Source organism: Diceros bicornis, chromosome 21 (genome assembly GCF_020826845.1).
Source record: "Diceros bicornis minor isolate mBicDic1 chromosome 21, mDicBic1.mat.cur, whole genome shotgun sequence".
Classification (NCBI taxonomy): Eukaryota; Metazoa; Chordata; class Mammalia; order Perissodactyla; family Rhinocerotidae; genus Diceros; species Diceros bicornis.
In genome coordinates, this window is record NC_080760.1 from 23,520,278 (window position 1) to 23,545,552 (window position 25,275).

The 25,275-nt window shown below is 38.5% G+C and overlaps 1 protein-coding gene across 1 annotated transcript in view; it reads left to right on the forward strand.

Moving 5' to 3' along the window:
* The window catches only part of ZFPM2 (zinc finger protein, FOG family member 2), a 442,887-nt gene extending 418,859 nt beyond the window's left edge, over positions 1-24,028 (forward strand). Inside the window, exons 6-8 of the mRNA XM_058564775.1 lie at positions 13,697-13,903; positions 17,263-17,487; positions 20,520-24,028. Coding sequence (XP_058420758.1) covers positions 13,697-13,903; positions 17,263-17,487; positions 20,520-23,011 — 2,924 coding nt within the window. The 3' untranslated portion in view covers positions 23,012-24,028. The remainder of the gene's footprint in view (positions 1-13,696; positions 13,904-17,262; positions 17,488-20,519) is intronic.
* The last annotated feature ends 1,247 nt before the right edge of the window (positions 24,029-25,275 follow it).

Here is a 25,275-nt window from a genome sequence, read left to right on the forward strand (position 1 = left end):
GCTACTTGGTGCTTCTAACCCATGGACCTACCCGGCCCTGCAGGGGCCTGCCAGCCCTTCAACACCCCTTGAAGAGTCTACACTTTTAAACTGACTCCCTGGAGAAGTTTAATGAGCCTCTTGGAACTTAAAAAAAAAAAAATAAGCAAAACAAAGAAGTGTAATGGAAATGGACAAGCTGCAAAGGGAATGGAGAGGTTCATTTCCAGCCCGGTGCTTGGGGGGCTTTCATCAGGATACTGCAGTGATTATTACAGAGCAGTGGAAGGAGGAAAGAAAGAAATTAAAAACAGCCTCTTGTGATGAACTTGGATAATTTATTCCTCTACAGAGCAGTAGGCACAATGTTTCATTTTGTTCCCTCTGCTCTTCTTTTCCCCTCCACCTAATTTCTGAGCATTCCCAGACTAGGCGAGAATGAAAATTAAGCATACCCAACACACGAGTCATAATGAAAGTGCGGAATGCACTCAGATTATTCATAAGCTTGCAACTTGTGTATTTTGGTGGAGATTTCCTCCCTTCTGCTCCTGATTGCTGATGAAGAATGGTGTTTTAATAGGCAGATGGTAAAGACAATTACAGTTAGGGGCTCAGCTGGGAGTTACATCAGTTTATTGCAAATTATTAGCTGATAAATGCTTTTGTTTACAAGCAGAGTCCTAAGCAGCTTTGTAATCAGTTTATCAGCTGCAGGCGGAATTTTGACAGATTGCCTTTGGGGTGTAATGTCACCTCTTGGCTGGTCATTTAAAATCATGAATGCCAGGCAGCCAGACACTCAGACGGGCTACCTCACGACACCATTGCGAGCTCCTTCAAAGCCATGACACAGCACAACTTAGACCAGAGCACAAACCCCAGGAATGCTGGAAAACTCCATGAGCAGACCTATTCCTGTTGAAATCCCATAAAAACATCATATCTATTTGCCTAAACCCAAGGTTGGCTACCTGAGTTTCATGACTTCCAACTCATTCGTTCAGAAGGTTTTCCAGGCAGTTCTGAATGCCTTCTTATTCATGGGGCAAATTTTCTGCACCTACGCTTCAGCAGAAATCTGAAACTGACCACAATGACACTGTTTACTTTTCTGAAAGGGGCTTCATGTACTTCTTAAAAGGAAAAGGAAATTATCTCAGTAGGAGATATTTTCTTAGGGGAAAAAAATAAGTTCTGTGGCAAGAATACATGCCAAGAGCCAAAAGATCTAGTGGCAATCTATTACAAGTTTGGGCCAGGGAGTGCCCTCTGTGATAGGAGGGGAGTTTAGGAAACACTCTAGTCTAACCAGGCTGGCTTTGATTTCCTCATCTATAAAATGGGGTGGTAGTATTTCCTGTTGTCACACAGATAATTCCTATAGATGAATGAGGGTGTTCGTGTTTCTTTGTTTCTGAGTTCTGCTCAGACCAATTATTATCTGTTGAATTTATGTTAATAATAAAGCTTATAATGTTTGAAATGACAAATCAGAGATGATATTGTGAAGCTCATTTCCAAAATACTTGCTGAAAGAGCATGCTGTGATTTAATATTTTTACAATGTAGCATTACCAACATTTAGTATTTTTTTGCATTGCCATAAAGACATAGTTTATGAGTTGTTTAAAGATGTATTTGAAAGGATTCACTTGATCATAAGCCTATAAACAATTCATGTTTATTTACTTTTATGTTTCATTCAAACAAAGTAAGTTTTGTGGGCTTAATCAAAACAAAAATATTTAAATAAATAATCATATATAATAGCTCCTACAATAGTCATTTTTGTTTGTACCTACTGACTGTTAATTTATGTTTTTATTTTCTGGTATTCAAGGAAAACTTACTGATCTAATAGGGAACTAACTCCCGAAGTCAGAAGCCAGGTTTCATAGCTGGAATTAAATATTCCATATCCTTTAAAATATTGACATAATTCTGGAAGATCTTTGGAAATACGACTCCAGCTGATAAATTTTAAATCATGTGTAACATATCTGTAAAAGCAAAATCTTTCTTCTCTTAATCTCAGAAATATGGTTAAGTATCTCTATTCATTTATCTCCCTGACTCCTGTGCTTTCTAATTCTATTTCAGTTTCTCAACTAAGATCCTACAATCATCAGAATAGAATAAATCTTATTTAAACTGACCACATGGTTTAATAAAGTTTGTAATTTTAATGTTGGGTTGACATAAGCTTACTTAAAAATATTTGGGAGAAAACCAGAGTGTAGATTTTATTCTCACTTCAACATTCAGCACACAGTATTCAGCTCCCAATTTTCCAGTTCTTAAGCAATTAAATGTTCTATTGACATCAGAAGAAAGCCTGCCTACAGAAGAGTTAAAGAAGGAAAGCCTTGATATCTTAAATTGTAAGTTGTGTTTTAACATAAAGAGCATAAAAAGTTGTTTTTGTTTTCTATAATCAAGTTAACGAAGGATAAATAGTGCATTTGGCAAGTAATTCTGCTGTGTGTCCATCCCTCATGATTGGAAAAGGCAAAGAAGAATTAAAAAAATAAAATGTCTGTCCTCTCCTTTGGCCCAAATACCAAAGGCACACTCCAGACTTGCTGCTCAAGTCTGACTTTACCCCCCTCTCCCAGGACCTGCTAGGATGTTCTATAAAAAGATGTCAGGGGGCCGGCCCGGTGGCGCAAGCGGTTAAGTGCGTGCGCTCCGCTGCGGCGGCCCGGGGTTCGCTGGTTCGGATCCCGGGTGCGCACCGACGCACTGCTTGGCAAGCCATGCTGTGGCGGCGTCCCATATAAAGTGGAGGAAGATGGGCACAGATGTTAGCCCAGGGCCGTCTTCCTCAGCAAAAAAAGAGGAGGATTGGCGGATGTTAGCACAGGGCTGATCTCCTCACAAAAAAAAAAAAAGATGTCAGGAGTGCCAGCATGGGAAAGTTGGATGCCCTGAAATGCCCTGCATTGCCTATAAGTACAAATGAAAAACATTAAAGATTATTTAAAAACAGAAAAGACCTTTTGCAAAATGCTTTTGATTTATTGCTGTGTATTGTGCAGATCTTTATCAATTATTCTCACTCTATTTTATTCAAAAACTATTGTAAACTATGAGTTAGCGTGTTGCTGCATACGGAAAAAAAGGCATTAATCAACTCTAAATAAACAAGTGCAAAGATCTATCTAACAACTATGAAGTAGTTAATACCTTTTTAAGCAATTTTATTACAGAAAAGAGGTCTAAAAAAGTAGTGCTTAATTATCTGGACTCCTCTGTGCTGGGCTCCCTTTTGATTGTATTAATGAAGCAGCTGGCCCATTGTTTCCCTTTAATTCCTCTATTGTTTTAAGAATATGTCACAGCTCTTTATTCTTTTATCAGGTGCTGTGCAGGAGGACCCACACAATGCCTCATATTCCTACTGTATTTGCCAATGCACAAAGAAACCTCCACAGCGGTTTTCAAAGAAGGGGCGCACATAATTTATAAGTTCTAGTCCTTGCACTACTCCACTGTCAAGAATTTCAACAGTATTGGATTTGAATTCATTATAAAATTCGTATTAAACAATGTGGCTACGTATAGATATATGTGCTGTGTTAATGTCTAAACCCTGAGATCTAGGCGGTAACGCGCGATGTTGAAATGGGGCAATTATTTAGCTTTTAGGGAATTATTCTGACCAGTCGCTTCCCAGTTATTAAAAAATTAAATTTCACAAGCGGGCATCATGTTGGATTTTCAAATTATTTAGTAAAAATAAAAGAAGTTAATGAGCAAAGAAGTAAGTATCTCTGTTTTTTTCCACCTCCAGAAACATGTCATAATGTCCGTGTGTGTGTGTGTGTGTGTGTGTGTGTGTGTGTGTGTTAAACAGCCCATTTATCCCCCCAGAGAAGGCTTTAATTTATTTGAGGGTGCCTAAGAGGTATCATGGTTTACTCCATAGACCAATATGTAATCTTTATTAACTAAACTCTGAGCATCAATTGGCCATCTTCTTCTTGTATCATACATGTGAAGGAGACAGACTCGTAGATAATGCAGAAATATCGCTGTACATCTGAAGAAATCAAAATGCTGTAGCAATTTAGTCTGTAATATAATATTTTTATGCCAGGGCAATTTAAAAATGCTGCTTCATTTCTATGTAATTAATTTTTCTTCAGATTTCCATGAAAACCACAAAATATCACCCGTGATAAAATAATCTCGAAGGTCTGATTCACAGACACTTTCTCTTTTTACACATGTGGCTTTTTTTCTTTGTTTTTTCCCATGTCAAATGTCTGTATTTGGAAGGCTATGTTTATTGATTCTTTTCCCCCCTAGAGTTCCCAGTCTAATAAAGAGAAGTAAGACTTAATGACTTAATGCTATGTAGTAACAGTTACTAACTTCAACTTTTAGAAAAGCCATTAGAATAAATTATTATTGTAAACCACCTATTTCCTTTTGTATTGCTAGGTGAGTGTGTGGGGAGTTGTTGTTTGTTAGCTTAAAATAAAGTTTCAAACTGGTATCCCTATCTATTTGCTTGAGGCTCCTTATCCGTCTACATATTGAGGCAGAGTAATACAAAAATCTAAATGTGATTTAATTGGTTCAATTTGCTGTATATTTTTATGCTAAGCTTAGGTCCGTATCTTGATGAGCCCAGTCATAGTTGTGCTGGAGGTTTACAGCTTCACATTGCTTGCATTTCCTTATTTTTACAAAGCAAGCGTGTATCAATCACACAGATAAATTAGAAAGAAACATGTATCGACATAACACATAGAAAAGATTTTTCAGTGTGCTATGTAATTATTAACCTGATTTTTACCATTGTAAGACGCCATGAATTGCAGATAGCATGGACGAAGTTAAATGCTTTTATACTGGGTACATTTTGCTTATACAGAACTCTATAGGTATGGTCGAACAATATAATTGAAGCTTTGTCAGCTCTGTAACCTAGCAACAGATAATACTGTTAGGTTACTGAATTGCTCCTGGTTGACAAGTAGGGAGTATTTTGTGTTTATCATGTTTGCTAATGATGGGATCCTTTCCAAAAGGCTTGTCTTAATCTTAATTAGAGTTTATCAGCAGAGGTCTGCGTGACATTGTGCAGACACTGATTTCATAAATAATAAAAAGTGCAAGTGAAAAATTTGGCAGGATGGGGAGATATTTAAGGCCACTGCTTCTAGTAAGAGGAGCATGAATTTCCAAAATGTAATCGAGTTTGAACTGTGACTTTATTCTTTATTATCAAAACTTGTAATACACTTCACTGCAGTTTTGACAGCAATTATGAGAAAAATTTATAAGCTTCCTGTTAGGGACCATATCTGTTTGTACAAGAACTTTGATCATAAACGTTGCTTAGAATAGCAAGCACATGGTTTTTCAAGATCATCAAGGTCTTAGTAGTTATTACTTTCTATGGAACCTTGAATGTATTGTCCTTTATTGTGAAGGGATTGGTGTGTGGGTGTGGAGACTGGGGAAAATGACTATGTTTGCAGCATAAGAGGCAAAGAGAGAATCCTAAAATAACCTTTCCATTTGGTGGAAGCAAGGAAGGTATCAGATAGCTCCATGGTGTCATTTGATAAAGACTTCATGCTCACGTGGTAGGAATGTGATTTTTTTGCTCTGGTTGGCACAATATGATCTTTCACAGTTTTTGGGGGCCATTATTATTGATTATTTCTAATAATAAGTTACATATCTTCAAAATAATAAAGAATTAGACATTGTAAAACCACATATAATTCACACATTTACTAAATTCCTAACTGGCTTATTCAGTTGAAAGATGATGCTGAGTCATGACATCTTTGCTTTATCCACCTTTCTTCACTTTTTTCATTCATCGGTCCCACATTCTTCAAATGTTAGGGGAAAAGAGGAAATTCAAAGCTATTATCAAATGTCATTTTCTGAGTTGCAAAATGGACATCTCTCTACTGAATTGTTTGAACATGTCTATGAAATATTTGATTATCAGGAGACTTTTTTGTTCATAGAGTCTCTCTTTCCACCCCATACAAACTGCGGATAGTGTACCCTTATGCCCACGTTCTTAGCTCTAGAGGCGCATGAAGCCCTCTGGGGAGTTTCTAAAAAATAATGGAGCCCAAACCGATTTTGATTTGATTGATCTGGGCAGGATCTGAAAATCAGTGTGATTAAGGGTTCCCAGGCGATTCTAATGGGCCGTCAAGATTGTCAGCCAGCACTCCATGCTTATGTAGGATTTTGATGCCCTTTTAGTGTCCAGCTCAACTTGCAATTTAAATAGAGAATTGGGCAAGTGTACATTCGTATTTAATATTAGCACATGGGTTTAATGTGTGTGAAATGTTTAGAATAGTACTTGGCACACGGTAAGTGCTTTCTAAGCGTTAGCTATTACAGTTATTTCTTAGTCATCTTAGAAGATAACCTGGAGTTACTTCCATATCACAAGTATAGACATTATTCTCCAGATTGTAGCAATGCATTTTAAAGCTATATCTCATCACTGTGTAATCTTTTTGATGCTGTTTCATAAAGTGAGCCATCTTATATCTGATTCAGAGAGATAACTGTGCTCATTACTTAAACTCTGAGTCATCAAGGTAAGGTAAGGTGTAGTTACTTAGTGAACATCAGATGGCGCTGTGACTTGGGACACCTGGCTTTTCATACAGAATCTATAGCCAAACTGCCTTGTTAAGCCCTGTCTCCCATATCTCCTCTCTTCCTCCAATTCCCCTCTAGCTGTGTGACCTTGAAGAATTTACGTATACTTCCAGCCTCATGATCTCACAGTAAAATGAGAATAAATAAAAGCCACCTCACTGCTTTCTTGGAAGAAATTAAGATAATGTGTGTGAAACACTTAGCACAATGCCCAGACTAAGCACAGACTAAGCACTTAATAAATGGGTGATTATCACTCTTATTAGCATCTTGGTCATAGAAACATAAAAAGTTGCTTGCAACTTGATGCTAATAATCTAGAGGGTTTCTAGCCTAGGGTTGTCATTTTATATGACGTAGGTAAAACAATTCTCCAAGAGCACAGAGTAACTAATAATCAAGTCAGGACTAGAACTAACTAACCAACTTCCTTACCCCCCAGTTAAGTGCTCTTTCTAGTCCATCTTGGCACCGAGGACAAATAAATTTTTAGTGATTTTGGGTACCAGCTATGCTTCATTATTAGCATGTAATCCCTTAAAGCAAGATCGTTTGCCCTTGAATGGCTGGGCAAAGAAAGTTGTAAGAGTTTTATCAATAAAATATATGTTATATTGCCATAGATGCACCCGACACCTACACATAATTCTATTTGTTTTTATATCAATATACCATTAGTGTGGATTAGTATATTGAAAATTCACTTGGTTTAAATCTGGGGTCATTAAGCATACTACTGCATATGAAAGGCACAGAAGATATCCGTTTAGATTCCTTAAATTTCATATCCACAGACTGTTGACAGGAACACTCCACTGGCACTCGAAACACAGGCAGAAACCCAAATCAACAGAGTAACCAGGAGTTACATCACTCAGAGCTTTCAGATCTACACAAATATCCAAGATTCATTCAAATGAAAATAGTTAATATGGCCACATAAACTCTACCTCAGCAGCAACTTCATTCCACAAGGGACTTAGCTTTCAAGTAGAGTTTTGTAAAGTCGCTTTGCCAGGAAAACTAGGAGGGAAGAAGATCTTACTCTTTTTTTTTTTTTTTGTAAACCACCTCATATGAAAAGCACTTCATAAAAATTATATTCCCATCCTTAGCTATGGCTAAAAAACTTGTACAAATATTCTAGGTTTACAGTGGATGTTTTTTAGTGGAAAAATGGTGCTCTCATTTTTTCCAACTTTTTTATTGTGGTAAAATATATATAACATAAAATTTACTATCTTAACCATTTTTAAGTGTACAGTTTAGTGGCATTAAGTACATTAACATTATTGTACAACCATTACCACCATCCATCTCCAGAACTCTTTCATCTTGCAAAACTGACACTCTATACCCATTAAGCAATAACTCTCCATTTCCCCCTGCCCCCAGCCCCTGTCAGCCACCATCCTACTTTCTGTGTCTCTGTGATTTTGAATACCCTAAGTACTTCATATGAGTGGAATCATACAATATTTGTCTTTTTGTGACTGGCTTATTTCACTTAGCATAATGTCCTCAAGGTTCATCTCTGACGATGCTGTGACATCATCAGAATTTCCTTCCTTTTCAAGGCTGAATAATATTCCATTGTATGTATATGTCACATTTTGCTTATCCATTCTTCTGTCAATGGACACTTGAGTTGCTTCCCAGTTTTAGCTATTTCTAATAATGCTGCTTTGAACATGAGTGTGCAAATATCTCTTTGAGACCCGCCTTTCAATTCTTTTGAGAATATACGCAGAAGAGAAATTTCTGGATCATAAGGTAATTCTAGTTTTAATTTTTTGAGAAACTTCCATCTGTTTTCCACAATGGCTGTCCCATTTTACACTCTTACCAGTGGTGCACAAGTGTTCCAGTTTCTCCATATCCTCGCCAATACTTATTTTCTGGGTTTCTTTTTGTTTTTTGTTTTTTTTTTGGATAGTGATGCCCTCATTTTAAAGCAAAATGTAATACCCTGTGATTTGTTTCCATTAAACATGAGGTCAATGGGTAAAGTCACCAAAATAGCTAAATATCAACGTGATTTAGAATTTTCGTGCACTCAGATTGCTTCTTAATCAATATGAATACTGCTGCCTTCCATTCAGTTGTAAGATTTGGCCTGCATTAACCCTAGCTCTAAAAACAGTAGAGTAGGAACTATTCTCATGCCTCCTTAGCCCCACGTAGATTGCTAAAAACTATTTCTGTTTCTAACTGGTCAAGATACAGTACGTGATCCACAAATGGATGCAGCCTTAGTCCTTCATTCTGAAATGAGTTACTTTCTCCAGTGAAACATAGATACATTTGCTTATTGAATTCACTGGTTTGTCTTTTCTTCCTGGTGAGATTTCTTTTCTTGGATTTAGCAGGGCAGTGAGAAATGAGAATAATAGCTCCAACCAGACCAAACCAAAAGGATAATGGTTAATAATTACATAGCACTTACTATATGTCAGGTGCTGTTCTTAAGCTTTCACATGTATTAGCTTATTTAATCCTCATAATAAGACCATGACTTCAGTACTATTACCATCATCTCCATTTTCAAGGGTGAGGAGACTGACAGGCAGAATGCTTAGGTGACAAGTTCTAAGTTATACAGTTAGTAAGCGGCAGAGTCAAAATTTGCAACCCAGCAGTCTGGTTCCATTGTCCGTACTTCCTCCGGATGGGATGACATCCTTCACTAGCGATCACACTTAGAATATTTTATTTGAATCAGTAATTGAAACTATGTTATAATACTTGGGAGATCCTTCCCTATAAATGACTGCCTCAAGTTGTATACTCTAAATTCACCATCTAAAAAACTCAACCAAACAGTTTCAAAGAGCCAACCCTTGATTTTTGTGGTGCCGTTCTCTTTGTTTCCCTCTAACTTTTCCAAATATATGTTCTCTGTATCTTTAAATGATTCCATCTCCTCCACCCACATCTTAAACATTGAGATACCGCAAGTTTTAATCTTTGGTCCTTATCTGTTCATGCTCTGGTCTCCCCGCATCAGTGCAAAGAGCACCCACAGTCATTTAGAAGGTGCTGGTGACAGCCAAATTATTTTTTTTTCTCCAGCCTTATGTCTCCTCCAAGTTCCAACTGCCTCCTTGATACATCCACCCAAAAGTTTCTCAGGTACCTCGGACTTTACATTTTCAAAGCAGAATTCAGTATTTCCAGGCATACACTAAAACGTACACACATATAACACACATGCACATGCACACTTGGGCTTGGAGTTGGACAGACAGACGTCTACATCGTGACTCTTCCACTAACCACATGTGTCCCTTTGGGCAAGTTAGTTAACCATTCCGCTTCAATTTTCTCAACTCTAAAATGAGGAAAATATCACCTACCTCACGGAATAAATGACAGGATTAAAATATATGAAGTATCTGGCCCAAAGAAAGTGCTCCTAATTGGTACCAATTGTCTCGTTGTCTCTGTAATACCACTTGTTAATATACCAGCTTTCCTGCCTCGTTAATGGCAGCGCCATCATCTGGTTTCCCAAACCAGAAACCTTCCCGTCATTTTCAACAGCTTCCTTTCTCTTACTCATCTCACGAAATCACCCCAGTTCTCTCTCAGCCATCTCTCTTGACTCTGGCCCTTTTCTCTCTCACAACATCCACTTCTCACAACTGAACTAGTACAACAGCCTGCAAATGGCCCTCGCGGTAACATTTCCTATCCCTTCAGTTTACTCTCCTCACTACCCTGAGATCTGTATTCTAGGGGGAAAAACCTCAGGTCAAGAATTTGTTCATTCATTCACTCATATTAAATTTAATATATTTAATAATACATTAATATATATTAATAAAAATAGAGACCACCTCCTCACCATGAGCCAGACACAACCTTTTTTTTCTTTTGTGAGGAAGACTGGCTCTGAGCTAACATCCATTGCCAATCCTCCTTTTGCTGAGGCAGATTAGCCCTGAGCTAACATCTGTGCCCATCCTCCGTCATTTTGTACGTGGGAGGCTGCCATAGCATGGCTTGATGAGCAGTGTGTAGGTCCTCCCACGGGATCTGAACCCCTGAACCCCAGGCCACCAAGGTGGAGTGCGCAAACTTAATCACTACGCCACCGAGCCAGCCCCAGACACAACTGTTTTTATGTTACATTCAAAGCTGTCTCATCCTGCTCTAAACTTTTTGTGGGAGGAAGCCCTCCTTTGTAATGTATGCCAATTCCCGTGGCAAATGCTACAGCTCCCACCACCGATTTCAAGTTACCAATGTGATATCAACCAACACACAAAATCCTTGACAATTGAACATTCCACCCTGTGACCCAGGACAGGCTAGCTCTGGCACACTCCTGTCCATAATCCACCTCTTTCTCCCTCAGACTCCAAGCTCCTTGTTTGCTGGCCTCCAAACCATTACCAGGACCAGTCAGGCTCTTCCATAATCCCACACTCACATGCATGCTCCTTTCTTGCCAGTAATGACATACTTGTCAGTTGCCCCCTACACATACTTCTGCCATTTTACCTCTATTCTTCATGAGTCGATAAAAGTCACCTTGGATGGCTAGCCTGCCTCCTCCAAGAAGTGTCAGTTACTCACTCCTCTTACTTTGTCTTTAGCATTAGAGGATGACACCAGCATGTGGTATTATAATTTATCTGTTTATATGTGTGCATTCTAGTTGTATAGCTGTGTATGAAGCCATAGCACCCAGCCTGGCACACAGCAGAGAGTTCAATGAATAGCTGATGAATGAATGATTTGAAAGATTAAATCCTAAGACGACTGACTTCCTCATCAAGTCTACACAGTACATTTTCAGTCTAATTCAGCCTTTTAAAAGGATATGCTCTGATGAAACCATAAAATGAGATAAAATATGAAACATTACTGAGTATGTCTGAAAAGACATATGCATTACAACTGCTGGGGTATTTAATAATGTAGAAAAATCATTTTTTCTTACTTTTCTTTACACTTAATATTTGTGAATTTTATTTATTTATTGGGTCTTTTTGGTTCAAAGTTTGAGCACAAGTATTCTGAGTCATTCTGCTACTTAGCTCACTGCTGTGATAAAGATTAGCTGTGAGTGGTACCTTTTCTAAAACCTTGATTTTTCCTGGGTACCTGAGTTCAAAACTATCTTTTTGTGAAAGATAGCCATAGCCGGATTTACCAATAATGTAAATTTATGAAAAATGGTAAATTATTACTAGTAATATAAGTTACTCACTTCGACATTGAAATCCAGTTACTCTGAAAGACCAGGCTATGAAGTCAACCTGAATTGTCGTGCCTACTCTGCCCTTCCCACCTCTCTATTACACAGACTCACTTAATAAACTGTATCCCAGAGGAAAGATAAGGTGCGAATGATTGCCTTGTCTACAGCTATACGTAGTTTGGATCTGTATGCACATCAGAGAAGGCACAGCAGCTGTATGCAGAAGCCTTCCGGGGGAAGAAGTGACACCAGCAAAAATACCGTCACTTAGCAGTTTTCAGTGCTCATCTAGTTCCACAATGATGCTGCTTAGCTTCTATATTGGTAAATAAATAAATAAATAAATGCCAGAGTGAATCTGTTTTTCAACTTTGGTAAACTTGTTTGCTTTCAGTTGCAGTAGAGCAAGGTGAAAAACAAAAGGTGTTGTTTTCTAGTCTTTTAGTATATTTTTGTTTTAAACTTAGAAACTTCACACACATTTGAGGTATGTAATCTTAGCTTTCCTTTTTCACAAACATGTACTGTCATGGATGGTGTTTTGTTTGCTTACCTTTAAAATTTAATCAGCTGGTTTAATTAATTGTCCAAGGTTTCTCTGAAACAGTGTCCTGATTTTTCTGCATGACTGTGCCATACCATATGCTATTGTTATCTTTTCTACCAGATTTTTACCACAAGTTGTTTAAAAACTATGCTCTCTTTGAGGGTGGAAAAAATGAAGTGCAGTTGAAAAGACAGTTATGCTGAAAGATAAACAGAGCAATATTACTTATCAGAATGGGTACAATTTTTGCTTGCTTAATGAGCACAATATATAGCCTTGCAATGTATACACAATGAGAAAAAAAGCTTTATAACATATCAAGTATGCCACATTATTTCAGGCATAACTGTATAGGATACGTATCTAGGCCTGAGAGTGTAGATAACAAAATATAAGTGCTTTGCCTGTCTAAACATATTAAATAAATGAGCATTTGCTATCGCATTCCAATACATTAGAAGATGTACTTACATAGTTAATTTTCTTTTTAATGCACCGCACGTGATCATTTGAAGCGCAGAGCCAGAGTATATCTTAGTGTTTGAAGAAAGGGTTCTTTTCATTTAAACAAATCTTTATTTAAATAAGCCTTTTTGAAAAGGATCTTTGGCATATCTTCTTTTCAGGAAGTTCAATCAGGGTAAACGGAGATAAAGAAGCGGCATTATAAGGAATATTATATAAGTAAAGATCACTCAGCCAAAAAAAATAAAAATGGCAGCAGACGTAAGGAGAGTAAAACTAACTGGAATTTCATTTTAACTTTCTAAATTTTAGGAGTTTTTGTTAACTTGTTTTGTAATTTTAGGCATCTGATATTGATAGAATAAAAGTATTTTGGGAAGAGGCAGAATGTGATGGTGGGAGGGAAGGAGATAGAAAGAAATAACTTCTTACTTCCATACCTTACAGAAAGAGTAACTTCAAAGGCTCACTTGAAATAAATGTCTGCAGTTGGATCCCTGCCATGCTTGTTCCTGGGCACTATAGCATGTAATAGCATGGTTAGTGATTAAGGCAAGCCTTAGAAGGCAAAGAGTTGACAAAACTCTCCTGTTTATGTCTCTACTTGGTTCTTAGTCTTCTCCTGCTATTGGTCACTGAACAGTTCATTTAATGCAAGGAATACAATTTTCCACGTAGGAGGGAGGAGGAGTACAGCTGTTGTCTTGATCAAACACTCCACCCCAGTAGCAACTGATGTGATAAACATGAGGCGGTGCTGTTGACATCAATCCAGTGGACAGCAGGCTTGAACATTCTATGTCAATTCTTTCTTTCTCTTTCTTTTTTCTTCTTAATAGGGGGTCAGCTTTGGTGCACAACTACGAAGGCCATCTCTGAGGGTGAAGAGCTAATTGCCTTTGTGGTGGATTTTGACTCAAGGCTACATGCTGCCAGTCAGATGACTCTTACAGAAGGGATGTACCCTGCGCGCCTGCTGGACTCAATTCAGCTGCTTCCTCAGCAAGCTGCCATGGCTTCTATTTTGCCTACAGCTATTGTCAATAGTAAGTGCTGAGTGCAATAGCCCAGTACAATAGCTTTGTAGTGGTGATGGGTATTTATGGGAGAGAAAAAATGTTTACTGACAGGCAACCAGGGAGAGAATTTTTTTCTCCAGTGTTGTGATTTCATTTTATCTTCTCTCTAACTTTAAGCACGCATGCACGTGTGTGTGTGTGTGTGTGTGTGTGTGTGTGTGTGTGTGTGATTGCTTCTCATAGGAGTATTAAAAAGCACTTAAATTCATTCATTTCAGGTTGGATTCCTGAATGTCACACGCAAAAAACTGACGTTCTAAACTAGTTGAACAACATTCAAGGCTACTTAGCTGTACGAAGCTCAACAGCTTTCATTGATGCTCTTATAGTAGAATAATTTTGGTATTCTTTAATGGCTGTAGAGTTAAAAACTTTGAAAAAAGAAAAAGAATACAAAATCAAATTTTGATTAGATATACTAATAAAAAGGAAGTATAGCCTGGATAAATCAAGACATCAGCTAATACCAAAAAAAGAAAAGAAAAAAGATAAGAAAAATACATATAAGCTTAGAATACTTTATATGGAGAATTTTTAAATATGCCCTGGCAAATATACCTTTGTGATTATATTTTGTTAAAAGGACTATTCATCTTATTTTTTTTCCCTTGAACACCCAAAGCGACACTTTCTGTGACAAAAAATCAGTGGTCTAGGAGTCCCAAGATCTGAGTTCTACACTCAGCTCTGTTTTTTTCCAGCTCTGTGAGAAAACATGAGTAGCAGAGACATCTTAAGAGGAGAATAGATTCTAAATCTAGTAAGTAAGTGAAATATTGCGTTTAGTCAAAAATGTCCTCAAAAATCCCTGAGACTCTGAATGATACAGAAAAGAAATCTAGAGACTGCAATGATGTCTTGATATTAAAAAATAAATATTCAACAATAATTATGTTCTTGCTGTAACAGTAGCCTTTAGATTAAAGAAATTCTCAGGTGATCTGGAATTACTCTCCATCCAACCAGTGGATCCAGTGTACCCAATCCAAGCTAATATTTTTGGATTTCCTTAATGCAAATATATTTATTTTCTTTCCTGGATCTGTACTTTGATTCAAACAGAGATAACTTGAAATACCCTGGGCCCAACTTGAATTTAAGGCAAAAGGATTTTGTTACCAGGCACACCAGAAGTACCTTATGTTATTGTGAAGCTCCAATACGTGAATGTTAATTCTAATTATATTTGAGATTATACCCTGTTTGCTTTCTGTAGCAAGATAACTATTAATCCCAAATAACTCAGCATAGATATGTACAGCCTTTGTTTTCATTCTGAAATTAGCTAATCAGTTAAACTTATCCTGCTTAAATTGTCACTTGACTAAACAATGTGACCCTCTGAATAGTGTAAATGTAACTAACTTGAGTGGGAAGGGTACATAATAAACAGTCGTAGTATGTAATTTTGCCGTTAAATTTTATTTTGAAATCCTATACTGTACTTGCTTCCTTACTTCTCATTCACCAGAATTTGGTCCTTGGTTTTCTCCTTATCTCCTTCAACACAATCTCCTTGAACCATCTCCTTCACTATCACGGGTTCCACCACCAAATATACATTAACAATTCACAAATCACAAGTCCAGCTGTTTCTGCAGAGTTTTAGACCTCTCTTTCCACCTTTCCCATGTTCCTCTGTGTTTCTTACAGAAATATCAAATCCCATGTATCTAATGTGACCATATGCCCCAGTTTGCCTGGATTAGTCCCAATTTACAGTATCTGACATCCCTCTGATTGGCGCCCACTTTCACAACAAAAGTGCCAAGTTGCACAATACAGTGTCAGAACTGGTCACTCTATACATGCCCTAGCCTGAACTCATCACCTCTCCATCTCTGTTCCTTGTAGAAATTAAAGAAACCATCACTTACACAGAAATGCTAACAAGAAGCCTAGGTACCAAGGAGAAACCTTACCATCTGCTCTAGCATCTAATTGCAAAGTAGTGATCATCACTTGCAGTCAGTTCTACTTCCTCAACATAACTTTTCTTCCTCTCTGTCCCCCTTGCCATGGAGGCATTAGTGAAGAGTGTTTATACAAGGTTCTAATCCCAGTTCACCCACTTATGTGTTCATGGGCAAGTTACTCAACCTCACATTCCAGGCCTGTAAATGGATGAGGGGGAAAAGACACACCCATGGAGAAATTTTCCATGAACAAATACATACATAGCATAGCATGACTTAATAAATACTACATGACTATTAGCTACAATTCAAACTCTATCACATTTCACTTAGATTACTGCAGTTGCCTCCTACCAGTCATAAGTCTTCCTTCCAAATTCACTACCTTCAAAAATCGACTCTACTGTTAGGATTCTATAATATTTGATTCTGTCAGTCTGTTGTTTAAAATGATTCAGTGATTCTCCATAATCATTGAGATAAAAATCTAAACTTCTTAGGAGAGCCTACAGGGTCTTTGAGCCTCTATCCTTGCCTTCTACAACCTCATCTTTCCCGGTCCCCATCGTGTCCCTTGCCTGAGCAGTACAGTGCAGCCTCCCAGCCTTCAGCTAGTCCCTCTCTCAGGCTCCCGTGGCTTTCCCTGGGCTGTTGCCTTGGCCAAGAAGACCCAACCCTCTTCACCTGATGCTTAATTTCATCTTTCACAACTCAGCTAAGGCATATCATCATCTTCCCTTTAAATCTTTCTCTGATCTTGTCCTCCCTCCAGGTATCTCACTAGCCTAGTGTCTCTTTTCCATGCTCAAAGGACTCCGCAGATTCCTGCATCCGAATAGTCATTGCATTCTAGTGTAATTATCTGACCACTTGTTCATCAACCCCAGGAGACCTTGAACTCCTTAATGACAGCTGTTTGGTCTTTCATTTTGTTTTACACCCAACCCAGCATAGAGTCTGGTACATATTAGGCATTCTGTAATTAATTTATTAAATGAACAAATGATGTCAGAAGTTGGCATCAGGGCTAACTTTAGTTCAGCCATTAGATCCTTTCAATCAATCAAATAAACCAATTCACATTGCTATTTATAAATGCATATTTTTATAAACCATAAGTATAATGTAAGAAATTTACAATTAATTTCTTATGGTTTTGATGTTGGAACCTCCTACAGTACCACTTTCTAAAGAGTCTGTGGGAAGGTAAAATGCATTGAGTGTAACATTTCTTTAAAAGCTTAGTCCTGTACTGTGGAACAGCATCCAAGACTGCGCTCATCACTGTCTGATGGCCTAATTCAGAACCTGAGAGCAGTCTCTGAGGAAAACTGAACTAAAAATGCTGCTTTATCCATGGTTGGCTCCAAATGGGCAAGGGCTAATGTGACCCTGTGATTTTGCTTGCAGAAGATATATTCCCTTGCAAGTCCTGTGGCATCTGGTATCGGAGTGAACGGAATCTGCAAGCTCATTTGATGTACTATTGCAGTGGGAGGCAAAGAGAAGCTGCTCCAGTGTCAGAAGAAAATGAAGACAGTGCTCCTCAGATTTCTAGCCTATGCCCGTTCCCACAGTGCACCAAGAGCTTTTCAAATGCACGAGCTCTAGAAATGCACCTGAATTCACACAGCGGTAAGTGCCTCTCGTGTTTCTTCTTTTGCTCCAGGAGACTCTATTCTTTCTCTGTATGCATTCATTCATACGTGCATACAACTATATCTATCTAACTGTATCTGTCTATAAAATCAAAATCTAACTTGCTGGACCCAGATGGTTGTTATCTTATGTCACTTATAATCAGTATATTCTACTCAAAGGACTTGGGTCTGAATTCTTTTCTAACAACTACAGTGCCCAGACTGCAGGCCAAATCATTCTATTTTTTTTTCAACTGAAGTAGAATAGCATAATTTTACAAAAAACATCTGAATACCCTTTGTATATTGTCATTAATATTCACTAATTTAAGCATCAATTGATCTTTGGAAACTGACCATCCTGTTTCCCACATGGCAGAGAATAAATAGTACACACACCAAAATAGGTATTTGCCTAACCCTAACCCTAACCCTAACCCTAACCCCTAACCCCTAAGCCCTAAGCCCTAAGCCCTAGCCCTAGCCCTAGCCCTAGCCCTAGCCCTAATTGAAATTGAAATAAAGCTGTTATTTTGATAGATCCAATTAAAATCACACTTGAGAGAAATTAACTTTTAAATATGGATCTATAAAATGCTCTTGGTTTCCAGATCGTGCATCATAAAAGCTTAGTTGATTTCTATGACATAAAATCACTTTTAGGGCTATGTTTTAAAATTCCTTAAGAAAAATTAGGCTGAAAAACAAATAAGTTTTTTTTTAAGTCCCCTCTTAACAGCAAGGTGGCAACTATTCCCATTTATTTTGGAATTGTATGCCCAGTTGTTGTGGTATCATCACATAGTATTCTAATTCCCATATTTTTAAAAAATTTGAAGTTAGCCAAATGTACAAAATTGTATTAACTTTAGGTATTTCTAGGAACATTCTCGGATGGGCAAACCAAGGTTTGGAGTCACAGTTCTTCAGCACCTATAAGACTAAACTTGCAGGATACCTCTGGGTGACTTCTTTTGCTGTTTTTGCTTGGATTGAATAACTAAAAATTGAAATAAGTGCTGAGTTTTAAAAAACTAGCTCCGCCCTCCAACACTCTAGCACAGTGCAAGCTTTTGTCTTTGAACCTATAAAAATAGGCAATTTCCCTTCTACTCATTTTTTTCCTATCCCTACAAATGAGCTGTCTCTACGTAGGTGATAAAGCAGGGGAAGCAAAAATAGGTTGGTTGTCTCAGATGGTGAGTAAAGTCATGCACAAAACAAAAATAGAGACAGAGGGATCTTTCCAGCTAAATAGAAAAATAAGTCTTGGATTAGTTAAGGAGAAAAGGAGACAGGAATGAGAAGTTCCCCTTTATCACTGTAAGATTGGGTTTGCTCTGCCATATTTTCAGCTTATAAATATAAAAGGCAATTCTTGTTTTAGTCTAGAGTGCAGAGAGGATGAGCTAAGCCTGATTTAACTGTATGTCAACAAATGGAAGCTAGAGTTGACCTTAGTGAGTGAAACTGTCCAGATCCCAATTCTAATTTCTGGTGGGGAGGAGTTCCCCACCTCCACCAGGCGATTCTCTGGACACAAACTAGGTGTCCTACAATTCAACTCAATTCTGACACTATCTACCCCAAGATAGGCTCAGACCCCCAGGTTAAGGGGTCAGTCCTACGTGACAACCCTCTTGCCCTACTTCAGACGCCAGTTGAAAGCCCAAGTTGTTACCTGTACTTCTGACCAACAGGCTATAGATCACAGGTTGCCAAGACCCCCTCCTTGGGTTGGAATAATTTGCTATAACAGCTCACAGAACTCAGAGAAACATTTTACTTACTAGATTACTGGTTTTTTATAAAATGATATAACTCAGGAGCAGCCACATGGAAGAGATGCATAGGGCAAGGTACGGGAAAGGCTGAGGAGCTTCCATGCTCTCTCCCAGCACCACTCTCTCCAAATTTCCATGTGTTCACCAACCTGGAAATTCTCTGAATCTTGTCCTTTGGGGTTTTTAACAGAGCCTTCATTACATAAACATAATTGATTAAATCATTGGCCATTGGCCTGCTCCCTGGAGGTTGGGGGGGGAGTGGGACTGAAAGTTCCAACCTTCTAATCAGTATGATTGGTTCTCCTGGCCACCGGCCCCCTATCCTTAGGTTACCTAAGGGCTTTCCTTAAGTCATCTCATTAACATAACCAAAGACACCTTTAGTGCTCCTGTCACAGGAAATTCCAAGGATTTTAGGAGCTGTGAGCCAAGAACTCTGGACAAAGACCAAATATATATGAGAAATATATTTTGGTCATCTGAGTGTATATATTTTATAAATCACAATATCGCAGTGAGGTTTACTCACCAGTCATTGGTGATATTCAAAATATTTAGAAACAAGCAGTGATCAACCAGCATGGATGTTGGTCCTAAATGACTATATTAGTGTACTGATGTCTACCAGCTGAATATCAGCCCTGGATAAAGATAAACCATGTTCAGCAAAACCAATGAATAAAATTTTAGATTTGTCCCAAAGATAAATTAGGAGGTTATTAGTGACTTTACAAAATGGTTCCTATTTGGATTCTTTGGAATAAAGACCTAGTGTAGTGCACTGAGAGTTATTTGATTTGCACACAGGTTATCAATCTCAACTCTAATGAATGCCTACATCTTCCTAATGTAAAGCATAGTCTTGTAGTAAGGTTATTAGACTAGAAATTATAAAATCTGAGATTCAGGCATGGCTCCATCACTGAATAGCTTTATTATGATAATCAATTCCCTTAGCTTCCTTAAGTTTGTTTCCTGACCTGTAAAGTGGAGATAATGGTGCCTATCCCACTGTGATGTGATACTATGCTTGAAAGTGCTTTGGAAACTATGAAGTGCTATTACCATTATCACACATGGCAAAAGATGTCAAAAGAAAAATGTTAAGATCACAAATGAGATTCTGAAAGATTTCAATTTATTCCTGTTGTGTTGAAGACGTTATTAGATCATTAGCAAAGGTCCATATCATTAGAAAACCAACACGTTTTCAGTGTTCTTATTTTGTATATCTTTCCAGGAGTGAAAATGGAAGAATTCCTACCCCCCGGCGCTAGTCTAAAATGCACCGTTTGTAGCTACACTGCTGATTCTGTGATCAACTTTCACCAACACCTGTTCTCCCATCTCACTCAAGCTGCCTTCAGATGCAATCACTGCCACTTCGGCTTCCAGACTCAGAGGGAGTTATTGCAGCACCAGGAACTCCATGTCCCTGGCAGCAAACTTCCCAGAGAAAGTGACATGGAACATTCTCCAAGTGGTACCGAAGATAGCTTACAGCCAGCCACAGACTTGTTGACCAGGAGTGAACTCCCCCAGAGCCAAAAGGCCATGCAGACTAAAGATGCAAGCTCTGACACAGAGCTGGACAAGTGTGAGAAAAAGACTCAGCTCTTTCTCACTAACCAGAGACCAGAGATACAACCTACAACAAATAAACAAAGCTTTTCTTACACGAAAATAAAATCTGAGCCCTCTAGTCCAAGACTTGCCTCATCTCCAGTGCAGCCTAATATTGGGCCTTCTTTCCCTGTGGGCCCTTTCCTATCTCAGTTTGCTTTTCCCCAGGATATCACAATGGTCCCTCAAGCTTCAGAGATCTTAGCCAAGATGTCTGAACTGGTACATCGGCGACTGAGGCATGGAAGTAGTAGCTACCCTCCTGTAATTTACAGCCCCTTGATGCCCAAGGGAGCTACTTGCTTTGAGTGTAACATAACATTCAATAATTTAGATAATTATCTAGTGCACAAAAAACATTATTGCAGCAGCCGATGGCAGCAGATGGCTAAGTCCCCAGAGTTCCCTGGTGTTTCAGAAAAGATGCCTGAGGCCTTGAGTCCCAACACTGGCCAAACCTCTATAAACCTTCTCAACCCAGCCGCTCATTCTGCTGATCCCGAGAATCCACTTCTTCAAACATCCTGCATCAATTCTTCCACTGTTTTAGATTTAATTGGGCCAAATGGGAAGGGCCATGACAAGGACTTTTCCACTCAAGCTAAGAAGCTCTCCACCTCCAATAGCAGTGATGAGAAAATTAATGGAAAACCTGTTGATGTGAAAAATCCCACTGTCCCCTTAGTGGATGGGGAAAGTGACCCAAATAAGACTACCTGTGAAGCTTGCAACATTACCTTCAGCCGGCATGAAACATACATGGTCCACAAACAGTATTATTGTGCTACACGCCACGACCCTCCGCTAAAGAGGTCTGCTTCCAACAAAGTGCCTGCCATGCAGAGAACCATGCGCACACGCAAGCGAAGGAAGATGTATGAGATGTGCCTACCTGAACAGGAACAAAGGCCTCCGCTGGTCCAACAGCGATTTCTTGATGTAGCCAACCTCAGCAATCCTTGTACCTCCACTCAAGAACCCACGGAAGGGCTAGGAGAGTGCTACCACCCAAGATGTGATATCTTTCCAGGAATTGTCTCAAAGCATTTGGAAACTTCTCTGACGATCAACAAATGTGCTCCAGTTTCCAAATGTGACACTACTCACTCCAGTGTTTCCTGCCTAGAGATGGACGTGCCCATAGATCTCAGCAAAAAGTGTTTATCCCAATCTGAGCGGACGACCACGTCTCCCAAGAGGCTGCTGGACTACCATGAGTGCACTGTGTGCAAGATCAGCTTCAACAAGGTAGAAAACTACCTGGCCCACAAGCAGAATTTCTGCCCGGTCACTGCACATCAGCGTAATGACCTGGGTCAACTCGACAGCAAAGTGTTTCCCAATCCAGAAAGCGAACGAAACAGCCCTGATGTCAGCTATGAAAGAAGCATAATCAAATGTGAGAAAAATGGGAATCTGAAGCAGCCTTCTCCCAATGGGAACTTATTTTCATCCCACTTAGCAACTCTGCAAGGCCTGAAAGTCTTTAGTGAAGCCGCTCAGCTCATTGCTACAAAAGAAGAAAACAAACATTTGTTTCTTCCACAATGCCTTTACCCTGGAGCAATAAAGAAGGCCAAAGGAGCCGACCAGCTTTCTCCATATTATGGAATAAAGCCAAGTGATTATATTTCTGGTTCTCTTGTTATCCATAATGCTGACATAGAGCAAAGCACAAATGCGGAAAATGAATCTCCTAAAGGCCAGCCTTCCTCAAATGGGTGTGCTGTGCCGAAGAAAGATTCCCTGCCATTGTTGCCCAAAAATAGAGGCATGGTCATAGTTAATGGTGGACTGAAGCAAGATGAGAGACCTGCCACCAACCCACAGCAAGAGAACATTTCCCAGAATCCTCAGCATGAAGATGGCCACAAATCTCCCTCGTGGATCTCGGAGAACCCATTAGCTGCAAATGAGAATGTCTCACCAGGAATTCCCTCTGCAGAGGAACAGTTGTCTAGTATAGCAAAAGGTGTGAATGGCTCCACCCAGGCTCCAACCAGTGGGAAGTATTGCCGGCTGTGTGACATCCAGTTCAACAACCTCTCAAACTTTATAACACACAAGAAGTTTTATTGCTCATCACATGCAGCAGAACATGTCAAATGAAATAACTAAATAAATAAACATCAATCACCTTTGGTACCAGTGTTTAGTATGTTGTTCTACCCAGTCCAGAAAAAAAAAATAAAAACAAAAGCTATTTGAATTACATCTGGGCAATCAAGAGATAATTCATTATGGCTCAGTTGAAGACTTAAGGTGTAATTTCATTACAGTCCATTAGTCAAGTGTATTATTGGTGCCATTTTCAAAAAAAAATTAATTTATTTTACCAGCAGTATTCATAGCTGTGGTTATGTTATTTTTTTATTTAAAAACTTTATATTAAAGTCATTTGTAATGTTATTGTATAGTTATTGTGTAGCACATATGGTTTGCACTGTATAGTAGATTTTAAAGAAAATAGTCACAAACAATACAGAAAAGCATTTTAGAAATAGCTTCAAAAGCACTTGTGTATCTTGATTTCTTCTTATATGCTGTTGCAGATATATGTATATGCTAAAATATAACTTGCAAGGATGTTCTAAATACACGTGCTGTAAGTTCGCCTTAAGATTTCAATTCTTGGATAATCAGGCTCCGTTTGCACTTTATATTTTAGCAGATACAGTCTCTTAGTCACTAGGCTTTGCATTTGTATGTAGCCGTATGTTTCTGTCCATTTTCTTAATCTGAAACATGTACGTTAAATGAAGATGGCAATTTTTTTCTTGTATAGTACTTGTATTTTCTTTCGCTGATGCAGCTCTGTCTCAATTTTTAAACCTTTGCTGTTAAATGCAATACTTTGTAAAGAATGAACAAAATTACTGGAAGCAGTATTGTAAGTAATGAGGTAGTATTAATCAGTTTTATCTTTTGAAAGGCACAGTCTAAATCGAAACCCTAAACTCAATGCTGCAAGTATGAATTTAATTCATATATAAGATCTATTTAAATCTAAGAGTAGCAATACTGCACCTGGTGATCACAAAGATAATGTTCTACTTCTGATAGAAATAATTTCTCAACAAATGTTGTTACTATGCATGTATATGGATGGAATAAAATTCCAGATTGTTGGAGAAGTTTGGCATACTTTTTTTCTTTAAAATACAAGGGAAACCCTAGATACCTATTTTTTGTGTTGAGAATATGTTCAAAACAGAACTGAATAGCTGAAGTAACATGATGACAAACCAGTAAAGGGATAGTTTGTCATTTATATGCACCTAATTAATATCCTATTATACCAAAATGAACTGGAGACTCCAGACTAGGGTACTAGAAAAGTTCTTCATTATAACTATATGTAATAAGGACTATACCTCTGTTTTCCACCCCTCACCACCGCCACCACCACCACTGTAGCACAGAAACAGAACCGTTTCATGAGTGACTAAAAGTCTTACAAAGCCTATGCACCAGAGTAAGCACAAATGTTGGTCAAATGTACCCAGCTTTTGGATGGGCTTTACCAGAAAGAGAGGTTTGCGTTTTGAGGAGTAGTGAAGTGGTATGGTAAAGTGATTCTGATGAGTAAAGATGCACAAATCTCATGCTCGCAATTTGTAAAAGACACTAGATTTCCCACGTCTCAATTGTACACTCCAAGGGTTTGCATATTGATGGGGAGTGGAGAGAAGACCACGTGGGTCAGATCATGGAGGATCTAATGGGCTAGCCAGAGATGTTGGGATGTGATTCAGTAGGCAAGATGGCACCTGTTGCCCATTAAGACAGACTATAGTCTTCTGCAGTTTTAGAAACATCCTAATCAGGATAGGTGATTACCCCACTGTGACTAAGACCCACTATTTGCAGACAGATTGTGATGCACCGTTATTCGTCCATATTGAATTTGGTAACATAATAAACATAAGGTGCTGGCCCCGAACATAACACATAAATTCTGTGACAAAACATAAGAAATACTGAGTTGCTGTGAAGAACATTCCTCCAGTTGCTTGTTGAGAATAATTATTTTTAAATGTAAAATCTTGACCTTAATGAATGTTTTCCATTTCGGTCAGTGACTAAACCGTGAGGTGAACAGATCTGATATGCTTAATAGAGTTTTGCAGGAATCTTTTAAAGTATCAGATCCTTGGGGATCCACAGGGACGTTCATAAAGATCTGCAAAGTTCTCAGGTGGACACTGGCAGGAATGGGTATTCTTTTTTTTTTTTTTCCCCCTGAGGAAACTTTGCCCTGAGCTAACATCTGTTGCCAATCCCTCTTGTTTTTGCTTGAGGAAGATTAGCCCTGAGCTAAGATCTATGCCATTCTTCTTCTATTTTGTATGTGGGTCACCACCACAGCATGG